At 40.5% G+C, this 15,685-nt stretch overlaps 1 protein-coding gene across 1 annotated transcript in view; it reads left to right on the forward strand.

Moving 5' to 3' along the window:
* pth2ra (parathyroid hormone 2 receptor a) overlaps positions 1–15,685 on the forward strand; it is a 74,871-nt gene that overhangs the window by 23,026 nt on the left and 36,160 nt on the right. The window contains exons 6-8 of the mRNA XM_039600201.1: positions 2,612–2,795; positions 6,731–6,884; positions 14,983–15,043. Coding sequence (XP_039456135.1) covers positions 2,612–2,795; positions 6,731–6,884; positions 14,983–15,043 — 399 coding nt within the window. The remainder of the gene's footprint in view (positions 1–2,611; positions 2,796–6,730; positions 6,885–14,982; positions 15,044–15,685) is intronic.

Genomic DNA, 15,685 nt, shown 5'->3' on the forward strand with positions numbered 1-15,685 from the left:
GGCTTCCACACCGCCGCCAGCTGCAGCCTCCGTGTCTTCAGCCTCGCCAGCTGCAGCCTCCATCGCGTCTTCAGCCTCGCCAGCTGCAGCCTCCATCGCGTCATCAGCCTCGCCAGCTGCAGCCTCCATCGCGTCATCAGCCTCGCCAGCTGCAGCCTCCATCGCGTCATCAGCCTCGCCAGCTGCAGCCTCCATCGCGTCATCAGCCTCGCCAGCTGCAGCCTCCATCGCGTCATCAGCCTCGCCTGCAGCACCGCTGCCGTCGGGTCCAGCCTCTGTGTCTTCGTCCACGCCTGGTCCAGCTTCTGCTCCGCCTTCGTCTGGTCCTGCGGTTGCCACACTGTCATGGGACCCAGCCCATCCTGTTCCGCCTCGCCTCTGCCGGCCGTTTTCCGGGCCTCTAAGTTGGCATCATGGCCATCGAGGACTGCCTCCAGAAAGAGTTCGTCGGCATCGCGGCCGACCTCCGGATCTGCTCAGTGGCCGCCACTGCCTTCCAAGTGGTCAGCCTCCAGAAATGTTTGCCCGCTGCCGCCGTTGCCGTGTGCACGGTCGGCCTCCAGAACTGTTTGCCCATCGCCGCCGTTGCTGTGTGCATGGTCGGCCCCCTGACCTGTTTGCCCGTTGCCGTGTGCATGGCCAGCCCCCTGACCTGTGTTGGCTCCTGTGTGGCCGACCTCCGGGTCGACCCCCTGAACTCTTCATGGACTCTTGTTGAGCTCTCGTTTCGTTTTGGTTTTGATGTGCTTTCCTGCGTTTTTGGACTCTTGTGCTCCTTGTTTTTTGTTTGGTTTCTGTCCCTCCATCCTGGACCCCCTCCGCCCGCCCTGGCCTGGTGCTTTGTTGTGCTTTTTTGTTTAGGGCTGTCGGGAGCCAGCCCTTGGAGGGGTAGTACTGTCACGGTTCTGGGTCCGTTGGACCCAGTATTTTGAGTTTATTATATTTTGGTTTAATTCTGCTTCATGGATTGTTTTCTTATTCTTGTAGTGATGATGATGATGATGATTATTATTATTAGTTTCTTGTTTCTGTTTATCCGTGCTTAAGGATTTATGGTTTCATGTATTGTTTGAGTTCCATGTGTTATTTTCTGTCTCTCAGTGTCAAGTCTGCGTGCTTGTTTAGTAATTCATGTTTCCTGTTTTATTGTGAAAGTCTTTGTCTCATGTCAGTGTGTTCAGTTTCACCTCTCCCCTGTCTCGTTAGCCTAATTTCTCCCAGCTGTGTCTCCCTCCTGTCTCTCAACCCTTGATTACTGCCTCAGTGTATTTAAGCCCAGTGTGTCTTTGTGTCGTGTCGTCCCTCAAGCTGTGTGTTTCCTCGTGTGGCTCTCTGCAAAGCGTAAGGTTATTCTCCCTGTGTAGTTTAGTTTTGTATGCTTTTCCCCTGTCAGCAAATAAAGCAGAGTTTTTTGAGTTCATCCCTCGAGTCTGAGTGCCTGCATCTTGGGTCCAACTTCTGCCTGCCGCACAGCGTTTCATGACAAAATTATGGGAAAAAAAAAAAAAAATCCATTTAAATATCTGGTTATTTAAACTTTATACGTTTGCAGTTCAAAATTAGGTGTAAACATTATGAATTCATCATACTATGAAGGCATGAAATATAAACACTACACATGTTTGAAAGGTTCGTCCAAGCGCTGCTGCCTCGGAGGTCTCTACGACAGTTTACCACTTCTTAAAATCCAATTAAGGACGAATAAAACACAGAAGCTGAGCTTCAGTCACACGTTTGAACAAACCCTAACTGTTGAGTAAAATGAAACCGTTCCATCATCTTCCACCCTGAAGACAATGACTTGGCCACTCGTTTAACAGAAGTTTGCAAGGATTTGTTCTTAAACTGACTCCCCGCTCCCCCGCCTCATGTTCCTGTACTGCTCATGGTAATTATATGCAGCAACAACAGGAGCAGCGACAGCAACACTAATACTTAAATAGTGACTATTTGTTTGCAAGGCTTTACAGTTTTTAATGCTCTGTTTACTGCAGCAAAACAGAACAGAGATATAGAAGTGCTGCGCTGGCTTTAGCAGAGGCGTACTCTTATCCTTGCAGAATTTTGTAGCCAGAGACCTGTGCTTACAATGCGAGTTTGAAAATCCTTGACAATTTCTTTACCGGCCATACAGTGGAAAAACTCAGTACATCTATGTGTCATGGTGCTCTGTACGTTGATGATTTACAGGGCAGGCATGTGCTGCATCGACAGTTTCACTCTTCTGACAGAAATAGACAGGATCACTGAGGATTCATCCCCTCTGTCAGCTCTGTTTATCTACTATTCACCAGCTCCTCTTCCTGTTGAGGCTGAATGTTGCATAAAACTGGTGGATTATTTTCTGTTAAATGGAACATATATATATACAGAAACACATTTCAACCCCTATAGCTGATGTTACAGAGATGACACAGAAGATAGCAGATCGTTTAAAGTCTCCGGCTTTTTACTGGTGTTTGTGATCACGAGATCATGTTTTAATACTTTTTTGCATTTCTACTCAACAGTGCCACAAGGGTAGCATTGGACTCATTTAATCATTTATCAGAAATGCTTTGCAGTTTTTTTCTTAGCAGCTTTTATAACTTTGTCTTTGTTTGTGCGGCAGGCGTCTTCACTGCACCAGAAACTACATCCACATGCACCTCTTTGTTTCCTTCATGCTACGAGCAGTCAGCATCTTCGTGAAGGACAAAGTTGTGTATTCCAGGGCGGGATTGCAGGACTTTGACTCTGCTCTGCTCGACAACTTAAAAACTGTTAGCATAGCATCACTGGACAAGTCGCAGTATGTAAGTACCATGCACATTAAATAAGATCCAAATTAGAGATGTGGTGCAGTGTTTGTTAGAATGAGTGACTTTAATCAGGCTCATCAGGTGTCATTACACAACAAAGCCAGATTTTGTTTCTGTGTATTTCTAAGAATAATAGATTTTACTCACTGGACATATAAAATTAATGCAAGTATTTTGCACATTAATATATTTCAGACTCGTCTAATCTAAATGCAGCTCTTCACACCAACCGTATAATTTCACAGGATGAATTTGCAGCATTTATTTTTTGAATTGAGCCTGATTTTTCAGATGCGAATAAAAAAAAAAAAAATTGATGAAATTATAAAAATCCTCAAAAAAAAAAAAGCACAGTGGGGTAAAATGAATCCAAGAGAAATGACATAAACTCAATCACCAGAAATCGTGCCAAAGGAAGGAAAGCAGTGAGAACTGCTGAGGTGCTCGTAAACAAACAAGCTAACAAAAACAGACGGCAACACATGAATAAATATGCACACAGGGCTGATTGGCTGATGAGGATCAGGTGGAAACAATCATGAAATCACAACGAAAATGACCTAATCTCAGCGTCCACCCTCACATGCTTGAAGCATCATCCAGCTAAGTCTGTGAGGGCTTAGGGGTGTCCCACGGTCAATTTGTCAAGTGCGTGAGGACTCGTTGGCGGATATTTTGAGCCTTCAGGCAAACTTTCTCCAAGTCCAATCTTCTGCAAACTTGCCTGAGGGAATGACTCACACAACACAGTGCTGGGACATTAAACATGGGTTGCCTCAGAAGAAATCCATTACAGGAAAAAAAAAGTTAAGAACACACAAGCTCTGGGCAAAGCAACCACCCCAAACTTTAAATAAAATCAGAACAATTGAAGAAAGAGTAACAGATTATTTGACAATGTCACGGCTGTGCAGCAGCCAGGATTTAGACCCAAGACAAGATTAAGCTAAAAGACACAGCTTACTTACAAATTATAGACCGACTCACAACTGAGAATAAAATAAGAACAAACTAAGAAGAAAAACACAAAGGTGACACAAAGAAACAAACAGAACTCGAGACCAAAAAACCCAAAACACTGAGCAAAAGTCCCACGATCCAAGGTGAGGTCCATAACATCAGACAGGAAGTCTTTAAGCGTGTTGACATCGAAGCTCTGCTGCTGACCAATCAGGTGACGTCACTGAAGTCAGCGAGGGTTTCGTTTTTTTTTATTACTGGGTTGATGCTGAGACTGAGCCAACGAGACAAAGGAAGCAGAACGAGACGGTTTCAAAATAAAACACGACACAGAGCACAGGCAGACACCATGACAACAAAAACATTAATGAAAAATCCCCACAAAATAAGCATGAACTGTATGTCGCAGGATATGTGGATCTGAATATGAAGAAGCGGAACAGGACACAGTGAACACAACGATTGGATGTTTTTAGGGAATTTTCTACCAATACGAGAAATGTCTAATAAAATGGATTGAGTCTAATTCAGTTATAACCCCGAGCAGCTTGACGTAGACAGTGACGCCAAAACTTCTAATGGTTTGACGGTACTGCAGATGCATTTAACCTGTGTGACATTCAGAGGATGGGTTAACAATTTTACACTACACTGCACTTAAATTCTATTTATTTATCCATTTATTTATTTTGCTTGAGCCCTCGTAGGTTAATTTGAATGTTGTAAACAGCTCTATTAGTCCTAATTATGATGTTAATAACAGGTGACTTGGGTGTTTATGTGTACTGATAACATGATGATGTGAAACAGAACTGCTGGCTGTGTTGCAGGTTTTTTCCTGTCCTTGAAAAGAAAGATGAGACATTGTTAAAGTGAGCAGATGAAACGTTTTTGTCCCAATTTTTTTTCTTCCTTTCTTTGAAGCCACATGAACACGTAAGCAACGAGAAAGGGCATTCACTTTAGACTTTTTTGTTTATTCTGGGTTTTCTTTCATTTGTGTGTATTTAATTTGTGTAAGTCACCAGTTTTAGACTACATTATTATCCCAGTTACAGACCCCTTGTATTTGGTATTTAAATTTCATTTGTCTTGCTGTAGCAAACAAGAGTAGAGCTTGTTTTTCCTGTTTAAAATAAAGCTTAGAGTCTTGTAAGCAGCATTGTTAGTATTAATTATTCTGTTTGCACTTACTGTACCAGCTGATTTGGTTATTTAAATGTATTCATATTATTCAGAGGTGCAATTCCACCCTCACAAGCTTGTTGATTTAAATGATTAAATACGATACTGTGGTAAGAAAATAGACTTATTTAAATTTGCAGAAGGAAATACAATGAATATTCATTGATGAGCAACATGTTTCAAGGTGAAACCTTTAGTTTGGAGTCCACTTACCTGTAGCTGTAGCATATTTGCCCCAGGAAACTGGGATAATAGTTTGAATACCCCGAGGCTTGACTCAGTCTTTGAGTCTGAGACAGTCGGAGCCACAACCTATACCATCACATACTGCCTGCGATGTATAATGAAGAGTCTACCGGCATGAGTTCTGCGAGATTGTATAGATGGAAATGGGTGGAAACACATCATTCTCACCTTTGGCAGGACACTTCCACAGAAAATGTCCTATTTTCACATCCCAGACTGAAAATAAGAGGCAGTAACGTTTTAAGTGCGACTTCTCCTGCAATGCAGTCCTTTCCTGCTTTTTCCTTTAAACATTAATTCAGTGTGTGACTCTTCGCTGTGAGAAGGTTTCCCCACTGAATGTGAGAGCAGACTTCTAGTGTCAAACTCTTCTCCACACAGTGAAGGTAAACAAATCATATATGTGGCACACCTAGGAGTTGTTTGGTCCCCGAGTGAATGCACAGGCTGGACTAATGTGATTGGTACTCATGGCCATTGATCAGTGGTCATGAGAATTTGCATAATTATGATGAAGGAACTGACCTCCCAGCCCATTGTTCCTTCAGTGGTGCTGGTTTCAGTCATTATGCAAATGTACTGTTCATAAGGTTGGACACCTGCCTTCAAACTGAAGAAGTCACCTGGATGAGTGACGAAACGTTTCTCCCACTGAAAACGTCCAGACGAACAGAATCAACTTTTGGATATTTAATTTGTTGTGCACAAATTACCAGGGTTATTATATATGTGTTGCATTAATTTTTAATTTTAAAGATTTGTTTTCAAGGAAATTAATTTTTTTCAGTTTTAGGACTGGGTTTGCACACTTCGATATCGATTTTCCACAGTTTAAAATGTTTTAATACTTAGAGTTAAACTGGGTGTCTAGAATACAATAATACGAGTTATTTTGGTTATTTTTGTCTCTTTTTGTCTCTTTTTTTTGAGATGTCATTCATCTATTTTCCCCCACACTTTCGTTAACTTCAAAAACCTTGTAAGTTAAACTTTTTTGCATTTAAATAGTCTTGTAATAAAAAGTTTGTGGCCATATTTCTTAATCTTTAAATTCAGGTGCTTTCAGTCCCACTACTTTTATCTATATATTTTACGGTCGTTCTATTGTAGCAACTCAGTAGTGAGTTTAGGAGATGTTTATCATACGATTTTAATTTTCAGAGATGAAAAATGACAAATAAAACAATCCAGTTTACATCTGAAAACCTTCACAGTATAAAATTTAGTGGGCGTGGCCTGTACATGTCATTAATCTTGGAATCATACACAAATAATGACGCACTTAGCAGAATCCTGTTTAGTCTGTGTTTATGTTCGAGTTAATAACATATGTACCCATCTTTGTGCCAATTTATACAGCAAGCTGCTTCTGATTATAATGAGATCATTTCCTCTCTTATGATCACCTGTGGTGTTTGAATACTCTGAAGTACTGTGATCATCGCGTGTGTCAACACACAGACACGCAAAATAACTGCATAATAAGCTGCATAATACTAGTTTCAAATAGGATCTGATAAAACTGTTAATGCTTTCAGATTGGCTGCAAGGTGACTGTGCTGCTCTTCATCTACTTTCTGGCTACCAATTACTACTGGATTCTGGTAGAAGGCCTTTACCTCCACAGTCTCATCTTCATGGCCTTCCGATCAGATTCCAAATACCTCTGGGGTTTGATACTCATCGGATGGGGTAAGCACTAAAAGATTACATTACTCATGACGCAGTTATGATAAAGCGTGACTAAAACATCAGTTCTGATTTAGGTAATGGAGTCAAACTTTTAAGTTTATGGCTTCATTGCAACTACAATATGACACAATGTGTAAAACAGCGCTTAATGTTTTCCGAAATGCTTCAGAGAACAGACTCAATAATATAGTCTATGCTTGCTGTGTAGGGGAATTTCCAGACCTTTCGAGCAGAGTTAAGTGAGTGATTAACAGAAGCAAATTTTATATCTGCAGTTTATTGTTGTTTTGATGGCAGTTGTGTAATTCATCACATCAAAAGGAGCAAAAAAGACTTTTGGAATAAAATTATGTTGTTTCTTCTGAAACAGAACAGATTTGTTGTGTTTTTGTTCTGTCCTTGCAAAGGAGTGTGTGACATTGTTAAGAAAAGTAGATGAAAGGGTTTTTTTCCCCACAACAGATTTTTTGTTTCTTTCTTTGAAGCCGCATGAACATGTAAGCAAAGAGCAAAAGAGCATTCACTTTACTTCTCCATCTCCTCTGGTTTTCTTTACTTGTATTTACTTTAAATCACTAATTGTGGACTACATCAGCTGTAATAAAATAATAATAGACCTTTCATTGACTCCTAAATCAAAACCGCGTTGAAAGTTCCAATGTGATGAAAGGACTCTATGCAGTCCTGTGAAAACTACGTGCACCATTACTGCTTCCATAGGAATTACGAGGTTGTGCAGCAGCCAGGTGCTGCTAATCAGATGCACTTAATTGATTACTTGCAAGTGTGCGCGCCTCTGCAAAAGTAGAAGTTTGGCAGTTTGTCTTAATACTCAGCTGAATGCTTCAGACCAGCATTCTTCCCAGGAGTGGGCGTCGCAGCAAACTGTCTGCAAAGATCTACATCTCAGGCTCCACAGGCATCGGTTAGCATATGAAATGTCAAAGTTTGTGTCAGTATAATTAGAAAACGAAGTGTGGCAAGTATGACTTGTTTGGAAGGATCGGCAGGAGAAAAATATTTTCTTTCTAAAAAGAACATCGCAGCACATCTTAGGTTTGCAAAACCTCATCTGAGCAAACCACAAGACTTCTGAAACAATGTCTTCTCCTCTTTGGTCTGGTGGCCAGTTTGAGGTGTTTGTGCTGATGTTCTAGCACTGTGCTTTACAGCCGGAGTGGTGAACATGGGCACCTTGTAGTCACTGGGTCAATCATAAACTCCTCCATATAAAAAAATATTCTAAAATACGGCTTGGCCCAGCTGAAATAAAAAAGAAAGGTGCTGCAGCAGTTCAGTCAAAAGTTCAGGCCTAAACCTGTTTGAAATGCTGTGAAAGCACCAGAGAGCGATAAACATCAATGAACTGAAGCAGGGATGCAAAGTAGAGCAGGCCAGAATTCCTCCAACAATGTGAGAGAACAATAAAATCATACAGAAAATGAATACTTCTGTTACTGCTGCTAAAGGCGCTTCTATCATTTATCAGCATGGAGTCTACTGATCTCTTTACAGAACTCTGTGCTCCTAAAAAGATAAATATAGGCTTTCATTTTCACGTCTGTATGTTTACATCTCTCTGTTTGCTTTTTCAGCTGTTTATCCATGAACTAGTAAAGCTTTTGTGAATTTTTATATAATCTCCATATAATCATGTAGCTAAATATTTATAAATTTGAAGTTCTGCTTCTTTGTACATTTTTGCTTGAACTGTTCATCCATTATTTTCCAAATGTTTGTTAAAGCTCCTACTCAAACTTTATTATTTTAAACATATTTTAAATCAGAGATTTATTTTAAAAAAATTATGAACTTTCATTTGCTTTTTGAATCATTTATGCACTATTTCTGTAAAATAAATAGGTAGCCCTAAAGGTTTAAGCTGATTCATTAACTGAAATTTTCTTTACAGACATGTTGAAACGTTCTCAAAAAGTTACTGCAAATTCCACCCATATACTATATAATACCTTTAAAAATGATGTTTTGTATATCAGGTTGTTATGACTGAGGAATGTAAAGAGCATATGATGCATTTTCTTAAGCCGATTTGTATATTTGCATATTTTCCGGTCATTCTTTGGCTTGTGTTTGTGTGCATCCCTCCTGTGAATGATCACATGGATTCATAAAGACAACAAACTACCGTTTTGCCCATAACCAGCTTTACCTCACATGTGACACATTTATGATTCAAACCGTTTCTCCACATAATGATACAGCCACTCCCTGCCTTCTTTTAAACACTAAGAAACTAATTATTTTTTCAGCACACATTTTTGAGCTGCTTTGGCTTGACAGCATGACGCCAGCGAGAGATAAGAGGGGGAAGCATTTCCCAGCAGGGAAAAACACTTTGCAGATATATCTGCTAGAGTTCACTATCAACCATTTTTAAGTCGTCTTATTGGTAAAGTTGCCTTAAACACAGACTTTTAGCACATTTTAAATTTGTCATGTTTTAGATGAAAGCCCAACGGTTCCTGTCACAACCCAGTGTTTTGTTTCCATCTGCAGTTACCATCAAGCGCTCGCTGCAAAATATCTTTAAGCCATTAGCTTTCCCAGTGAAGAAACTCTGTGACTAACACAAGATCATGATTACATCCCTGCTCTCTTCTCTGCTCTCACACTCCCTTTAAGCTCCGCCAACCTCTCCCTCTTTCTTCATTTTCTCTTTGGAGCTGCAGATAAGATACAGAATTCATTTCAAATGTCTAGTCCGCAGAATATACATACTGAAGGACGGGGACCGCTTATCACCCGATTAAAGTTCCAGTGATTAATTATGCTAACAATACTGAAGCTGCCACATTTAGAGAAGGAGTTTATAGTGATGATTTCCTTTATGAGGAGCTGATCTCAGCCGATGACAGTCACAATCTTATCGTGTCTGTTTGTGAAGCCGGATGAACAGGAGACACCATCAGCAATTCCACATGCATCCAAATACAATTTAGAGTGTGTGACAGATTTGAGGAGTTGCTTAATGAGTTAAGTGGCAGTGGCAATAGAATATGTGCATTATAAATGCTGCTGCTAATGATGTCAGAGGAAGAAAAAATAGTTCTGTCACATTTAATTTCCCTTTTTGTAAAAGTGGATCTCTCATTGTCATCTTAGCTTCTCACACAGTGACAGTGTGGGTTGTTTCCTTTCCTGCCTCAGAGTATATTTGCTAGTGTCTGTGTCTCTCAGATAGTTATGGTCTTTGGTGGAGTAATTCAAAATATTATCATCCCACAGCATCAAGAAGTGCAATTCTGTCACACGTTTGATGTTGGTGCCTTGACGCAGTGGCAAGCTGTTGAGCAGCAAAGCAACATTGGCTTTTTACATTTGCATTCACTCTGGTTAGCTTTAGGCACCGGAGTCCTGGGTAGGTTTGGGAACCCTGAGGCTTATCTAATGAATCAGAGGGGTCCTTTAAGGTCATGTTCAAATGGCTTCAAGTCTGGCTGTTTTTTTTTTTTTAGTGGCTCACTGGAAGTCCCATTTTGTCAAATTGCACAGGTGCCTCTGTGATGTTCACTGGATCTCTGCCAGTCTGTAAGCACAGCAATCATTCAGCACCTTTTTCACTTTGTGAAAGTGCATGAAGTTGCAGACCATCAGAAAAAATAAAGTCCCTGTTTTCTGTGTGCAGAATGACAGCACTGTGGGTTGATGGCAGAAGCCCCAGTTCAAATCTTTTACTCCACATGTGCTTTCTCAGGCATCGGGGATAGCGTTCGGCTTAATTCACAGTGGAAAACTCTGAATGTGGGAAGAAACAAGACAAGTATGCTGCTGATTGCATTTCTGACCCAGTTCATTGCTTTCTGGGTTGGAAACTGGACTCTTTAATTGAAACTTGCTAAAAATTCAGAATCAGACATACATGGAGACTCAGTTTTAATGACCAATTAAAGCTGCAAACAGTGACGAGAGGGCCCTCGCACCCTGCCACACGTCCAGGCCAGCTTCAGCCGACCCGTGCTGAGCTTGAGCTGAGCTACGTCTCGGGCATGCTGCGGGTGACTAGACTCACACGGCCATGTGGCTGTTTTCAGTTTAGGAAGCTAATTGGCTGCTGCGTCACTTACTTACTGCACACCTTCTGTGCCCACTGTTTGTCAGTTGTCTAACGTATATCGCACTGATGTATATCATGTGTGGAACAAACAATTTAAATTTCACGTAGATTAAATGATGATTATTACCTACTGTGTGACCTAATATTATGATGTCTCCCATCCAGCACGTGAAGTTAGGGACAGACTGGACAAGGTGCGTCCTGTGATGAATCATTGAAATTTGTCATGCCATGACCTTTCATGAAAACTCAAAATCTTCGCAATTTAATATCACCAAGGAGTTCGGTTTGCACTTTGTCAGATCGCCATTGTTCATGTTGATCTGATGAAATGTTTAGGAGGAGTTTGTTAAAGTACAAAGCAATAAATTCTTAAATTCAGTATGGCTGACTTCCTGTTGGCTTTGGGATATGGCTCCAAGAGATTTTTTTGCTGCCAGGCTGCCAAATTTGAGACTTATATATCAAGCGCACTATTTTTTTGCTTACAGTTTCACACTGAAGCATCATTAAACTGACTGACGTTCAGTCAGAGTCAGAGTTCGAAAAAGCCATTTTCAGTTCAATATGAGGGCATAGACTTTGTTGTCCGTCTTCGCATGTTACACATATGTACCAAATTTCATTCATGTACCTCAAACTGTGTGTCCATAATACTCATTTATAGCCTGCAAAGGTGGCGCTCTAGAAGCCCCAAACCGATAAACATGTAATTTTTTTTTCCAGAATCGGAATCAGAATACTTTATTAATCCCTAAGGAAATTATGTTTACCAGACCTGATGTGTATGCTAAATTCTGTGATTTAGCTGTTGCATGTTAAGGCCTCCAAAAAGCTAATTCATTTGATGAATTAGTAAACAGAGCAGATACAATAGAGCATTTGGACTTTTAGTGCTCGGGCTCTAACGATGATAGTCAACATGCAGGACTGAAACAAGTTTGAGGACAGTAGTGAAACTGCAGACTGCAAACACATGTAAAGGGAGTGATTTTGAAGTAGCACCCATTCAGACGCACAAGAACACTACTGTGAAGAGGGGCCATGGTTCCAGTAATGTCATCATCATCATCATCATCATCGTTTATTTATATAGCACTTTGGTCATCCTTGTGTGTTTTTAAAGTGCTGAACAATAGAAATACAAGAAATACAATAATGATAATAATAATAATAATAATCATAATAATAATAATAATAATAATAATAATAATGATAAATACGATAAAATAATAAGCATAGCAAAAACAATAAAATATAAGTAAATACAAGTCAGTTAACCACTGAGTCAAAAGCCAGGGAATAAAAATGCGTTTTCAATCTGGATTTAAAAACCAGCACTGATGAGAAGAGGAAGATTATTCCAAAGCTTTGGAGCCACGATAGAGAACACTCGGTCTCCTCTCAGTTTGAGCCGTGATTTGGGGACTGAGAGCAACAACTGCTCAGCTGACCGGAGCGAACGAGTGGGGACATTCAGCAAATCAGACAAATATGCAGGTGCCAGACCATTTAAGGATTTAAAAACCAATAAAAGAACTTTAAAATGAATTCTAAATTCAATTGGAAGCCAGTGCAGGGAGGCCAGAACCGGAGTAATGTGCTCAAATTTCCTTCTACCAGATAAAAACCGTGCCGCAGCATTCTGTACTAGTTGCAGGTGTGTCAGAGTGCCCAGTCCAACCCCTATTAAAAGGGAGTTACAATAATCCAAGCGTGAGGTTATAAAAGCATGGATAACAGTCTCCAAGTCACGCCTTGAAAGAAAAGGTTTGACCTTCTACAGACGCCTGAGTTGATAGAATGATGATTTCACCACCCCATTCACGTGGCCATCAAAAGTAAGTGCAGAGTCGATTTTTAACCCAAGATTGGTAATCGAGCTCTTCAGGTGAGGGGTCAGAGCAGCAAGGTCAACATCAGGGATATCAGAGGAACGATTCACGCCAAACAGAATTGCTTTCGTTTTACGTTCATTAAAATTTTAAAAGTTTACAGCCATCCATGACTTAACATCGCTAAGGCAATCAAGCAGGAGTCTAATTGGGGAGCTATCAGAACGACTAAAAGGAAAATAAAGCTGTAACTGAATATTCCCTGTCAAGCACCTCGCCATGGTACGGTTTGACTCCAGTTGACAAATAAATGGTGCACTGCCCTGGGAACGTTGAAATGAACAACAAGCATACTTCTAGTTTAAAACTACTAAGCCATAGATGGAGACCCAGTTCTCAAAGTCAAAGTCAACTTTATTTGTCAATTCTGCCATATGTACAGGACATACAGAGAATAGAAATTTCGTTACTCTCAAACCCTAGATGAAGTAGCAGCAATAAAAATAATTAAAATAATTAAAAAAAGTAAAATTTGAATAAATACAGTACAATTTTACATATAACAAAAAAAAAAAAAAAAAAAAAAAAAGCTATACAATATACAATATACAATATTCAGGTAACGGTAAATGACATTGGGTGTAGACCAGGCAAGGTAGTGCAAATAGGCAAATAGTGCAAATGGAGATTTGGTAATGTACGGTAGGAGATAGTGTAACAAAGTCTTATGAGGTAATGGCAGTCCAATGCTCCACAAGGTGACTAATAACTGGTGCAGGCCAGTGAGTGAGTCAGAGAGTGTGTGTGTGTGTGTGTGTGTGTGTGTGTGTGTGTGTGTGTGTGTGTGTGTGTGTGTGTGTGTGTGTGTGTGTGTGTGTGTGTGTGTGTGTGTGTGACAGAGTTCAGTGAGACCGTGGAGGAGAGGGGGGAGAGAGGGGGAGAGAGGGGGCAGAATCGGGAGGGAGTTAAGCTTCCTGACAGCCTGATGGATGAAGCTGTCCTTCAGTCTGCTGGTTCTGGCCTGGAGACTCCGCAGTCTCCTCCCTGACGGCAGCAGCTCAGCACCAGCTGCACAATAACCACCACGATACTTCATCTGAAGGTTTGAAAGAAGCTGATGTTCACTCTGTTCAAGTCGAAGACCGTGGTGAAATTGCCCTCTGCAAGCATTTTAAGGAGCGATCTTGAAGTAACAGCTGAGCTTAAACCGCTCCAGAGATTCACGGGAAGATGACCATGAAGAGTAGATGAGAAAATTCAAAGTTTTCTGAAACTTTAAACCTTGTAGTCACTGAAGTCGAAGGAGTCCTTGTGGATTTATGACTAAACAACTGACTTTAACACTCTGGGAATTAGAATGTGGAGTGTAACTTAATCTATAAAACCACTCTAAAGTTTAGGTTTAAAGCATATACTCCCCAAAGGTACCAAATCTTAGTCGAATAGTTAATGCATTTACTCTTGTTTTTACACTGGTACATTTAACCAAAGTGTTTTTAAATGGTTTAGAAACTGTGGAGTGGAAGGGAAATCAATAACAACCCACACAGTTTGAACAAAGTAACGGTGCAGTTGGAAGTTTCTTTAGGAAGTCACTGTATGTTTGATTGTGTACAGTTAAGTGCAACACATAATGGCCCTAAGAAAACACACAAAAGCTCTTTAGAGACAGAAGAATGACTCCAGACAGGAGGCTGAATGTGCTGCTCTGAGGAGCGAACGTGAGACTCGACATGCATCATAGCTGCTGGGTGGGAGGGCGCTATATCATGAAGTATGAATGTGTAATTAAGTGTGTCTGTATGTCATCAGCCTGTGGGATTACTCTGATGTTTACGTTCATGTCATGCTCTGTGTGCGATGCCTGCATTAGCTAACATGCCTGTGTCGGGTTTTATTTCTCCTACTTTGTGACCTTTGAGTAATGTGAACTTTTACAACACCTGTCACCAGGATCCACTCTGTTGTGACTGAATATTATTTTAAAATAACCGTTTTACACTTTTGTCAATAAAGCAAACAGGCTGCTTTTAAATTGTGACGATCACCTCAGCTTGGTTCTCCTTATGTGATGTGTCAGAGATACAGCGACAAACAATGTGAAGTGCAGTCTGGGAAATAAATCAGGTAAACAGCACATATGACATCACCTGCAAAACATCTCATTTTGCATTATGTCTAATTTCAGGTGTTCCAGCTGTTTTTGTGGCCATGTGGGCGATCGTCAGGGCAACAGTGGCAGATGCAAGGTAAGAGAGAGAGGACTCCGACTCTCACGAGATTAACCCTGTGAGGTGTAAGACGTCCTCCAGCCCTCCCACCAAAACCTAACCCTGTGTTTTGGAGAAGTGTAAAAACTGTCTTCAGTGTTCAAAATGTAGATAATAGCCAGTCAGAAAGATTATTGTCTTTGTCCTCTGATTTCAAAGTCTTTAAGAAAATGATATAAAAACTATTAGGACATATTGTGATACCACAGGGATTGTGTAAGCATTGGGCCCATCTCCACTGATAACTAAGACCTCACAGGGTCATAAAAACATCTGCCAAAAAATGTTTGGAAGAAATAAACTTCAAAATGAATAAGAAGAGAGGCACAAGGCGGGTCGTTGTAATCGCTGCTTAATTGTGGTGACATTTGAATCAGTGAAATACAGGATTTGATATGCAAAGAATCCTTGATTTGGTGTGCTTGATACCAAATCAAGCACCTTCAGATGTTGCCAATGTTTGAAGTACACAAGGCAAAATCTGGATAATGAAAAGAGTTGTTAGAGTTAAACATGAGAGACCACAAGAATTATAAGTCAAAAAGGGAACAACGAATGCAGGCAGTCGGTCAATATACTGGTTTGTGCAACGTGACAATATTCACCACAAACTACTGCAAG

Source organism: Oreochromis aureus, linkage group 16, assembly GCF_013358895.1.
Source record: "Oreochromis aureus strain Israel breed Guangdong linkage group 16, ZZ_aureus, whole genome shotgun sequence".
Classification (NCBI taxonomy): Eukaryota; Metazoa; Chordata; class Actinopteri; order Cichliformes; family Cichlidae; genus Oreochromis; species Oreochromis aureus.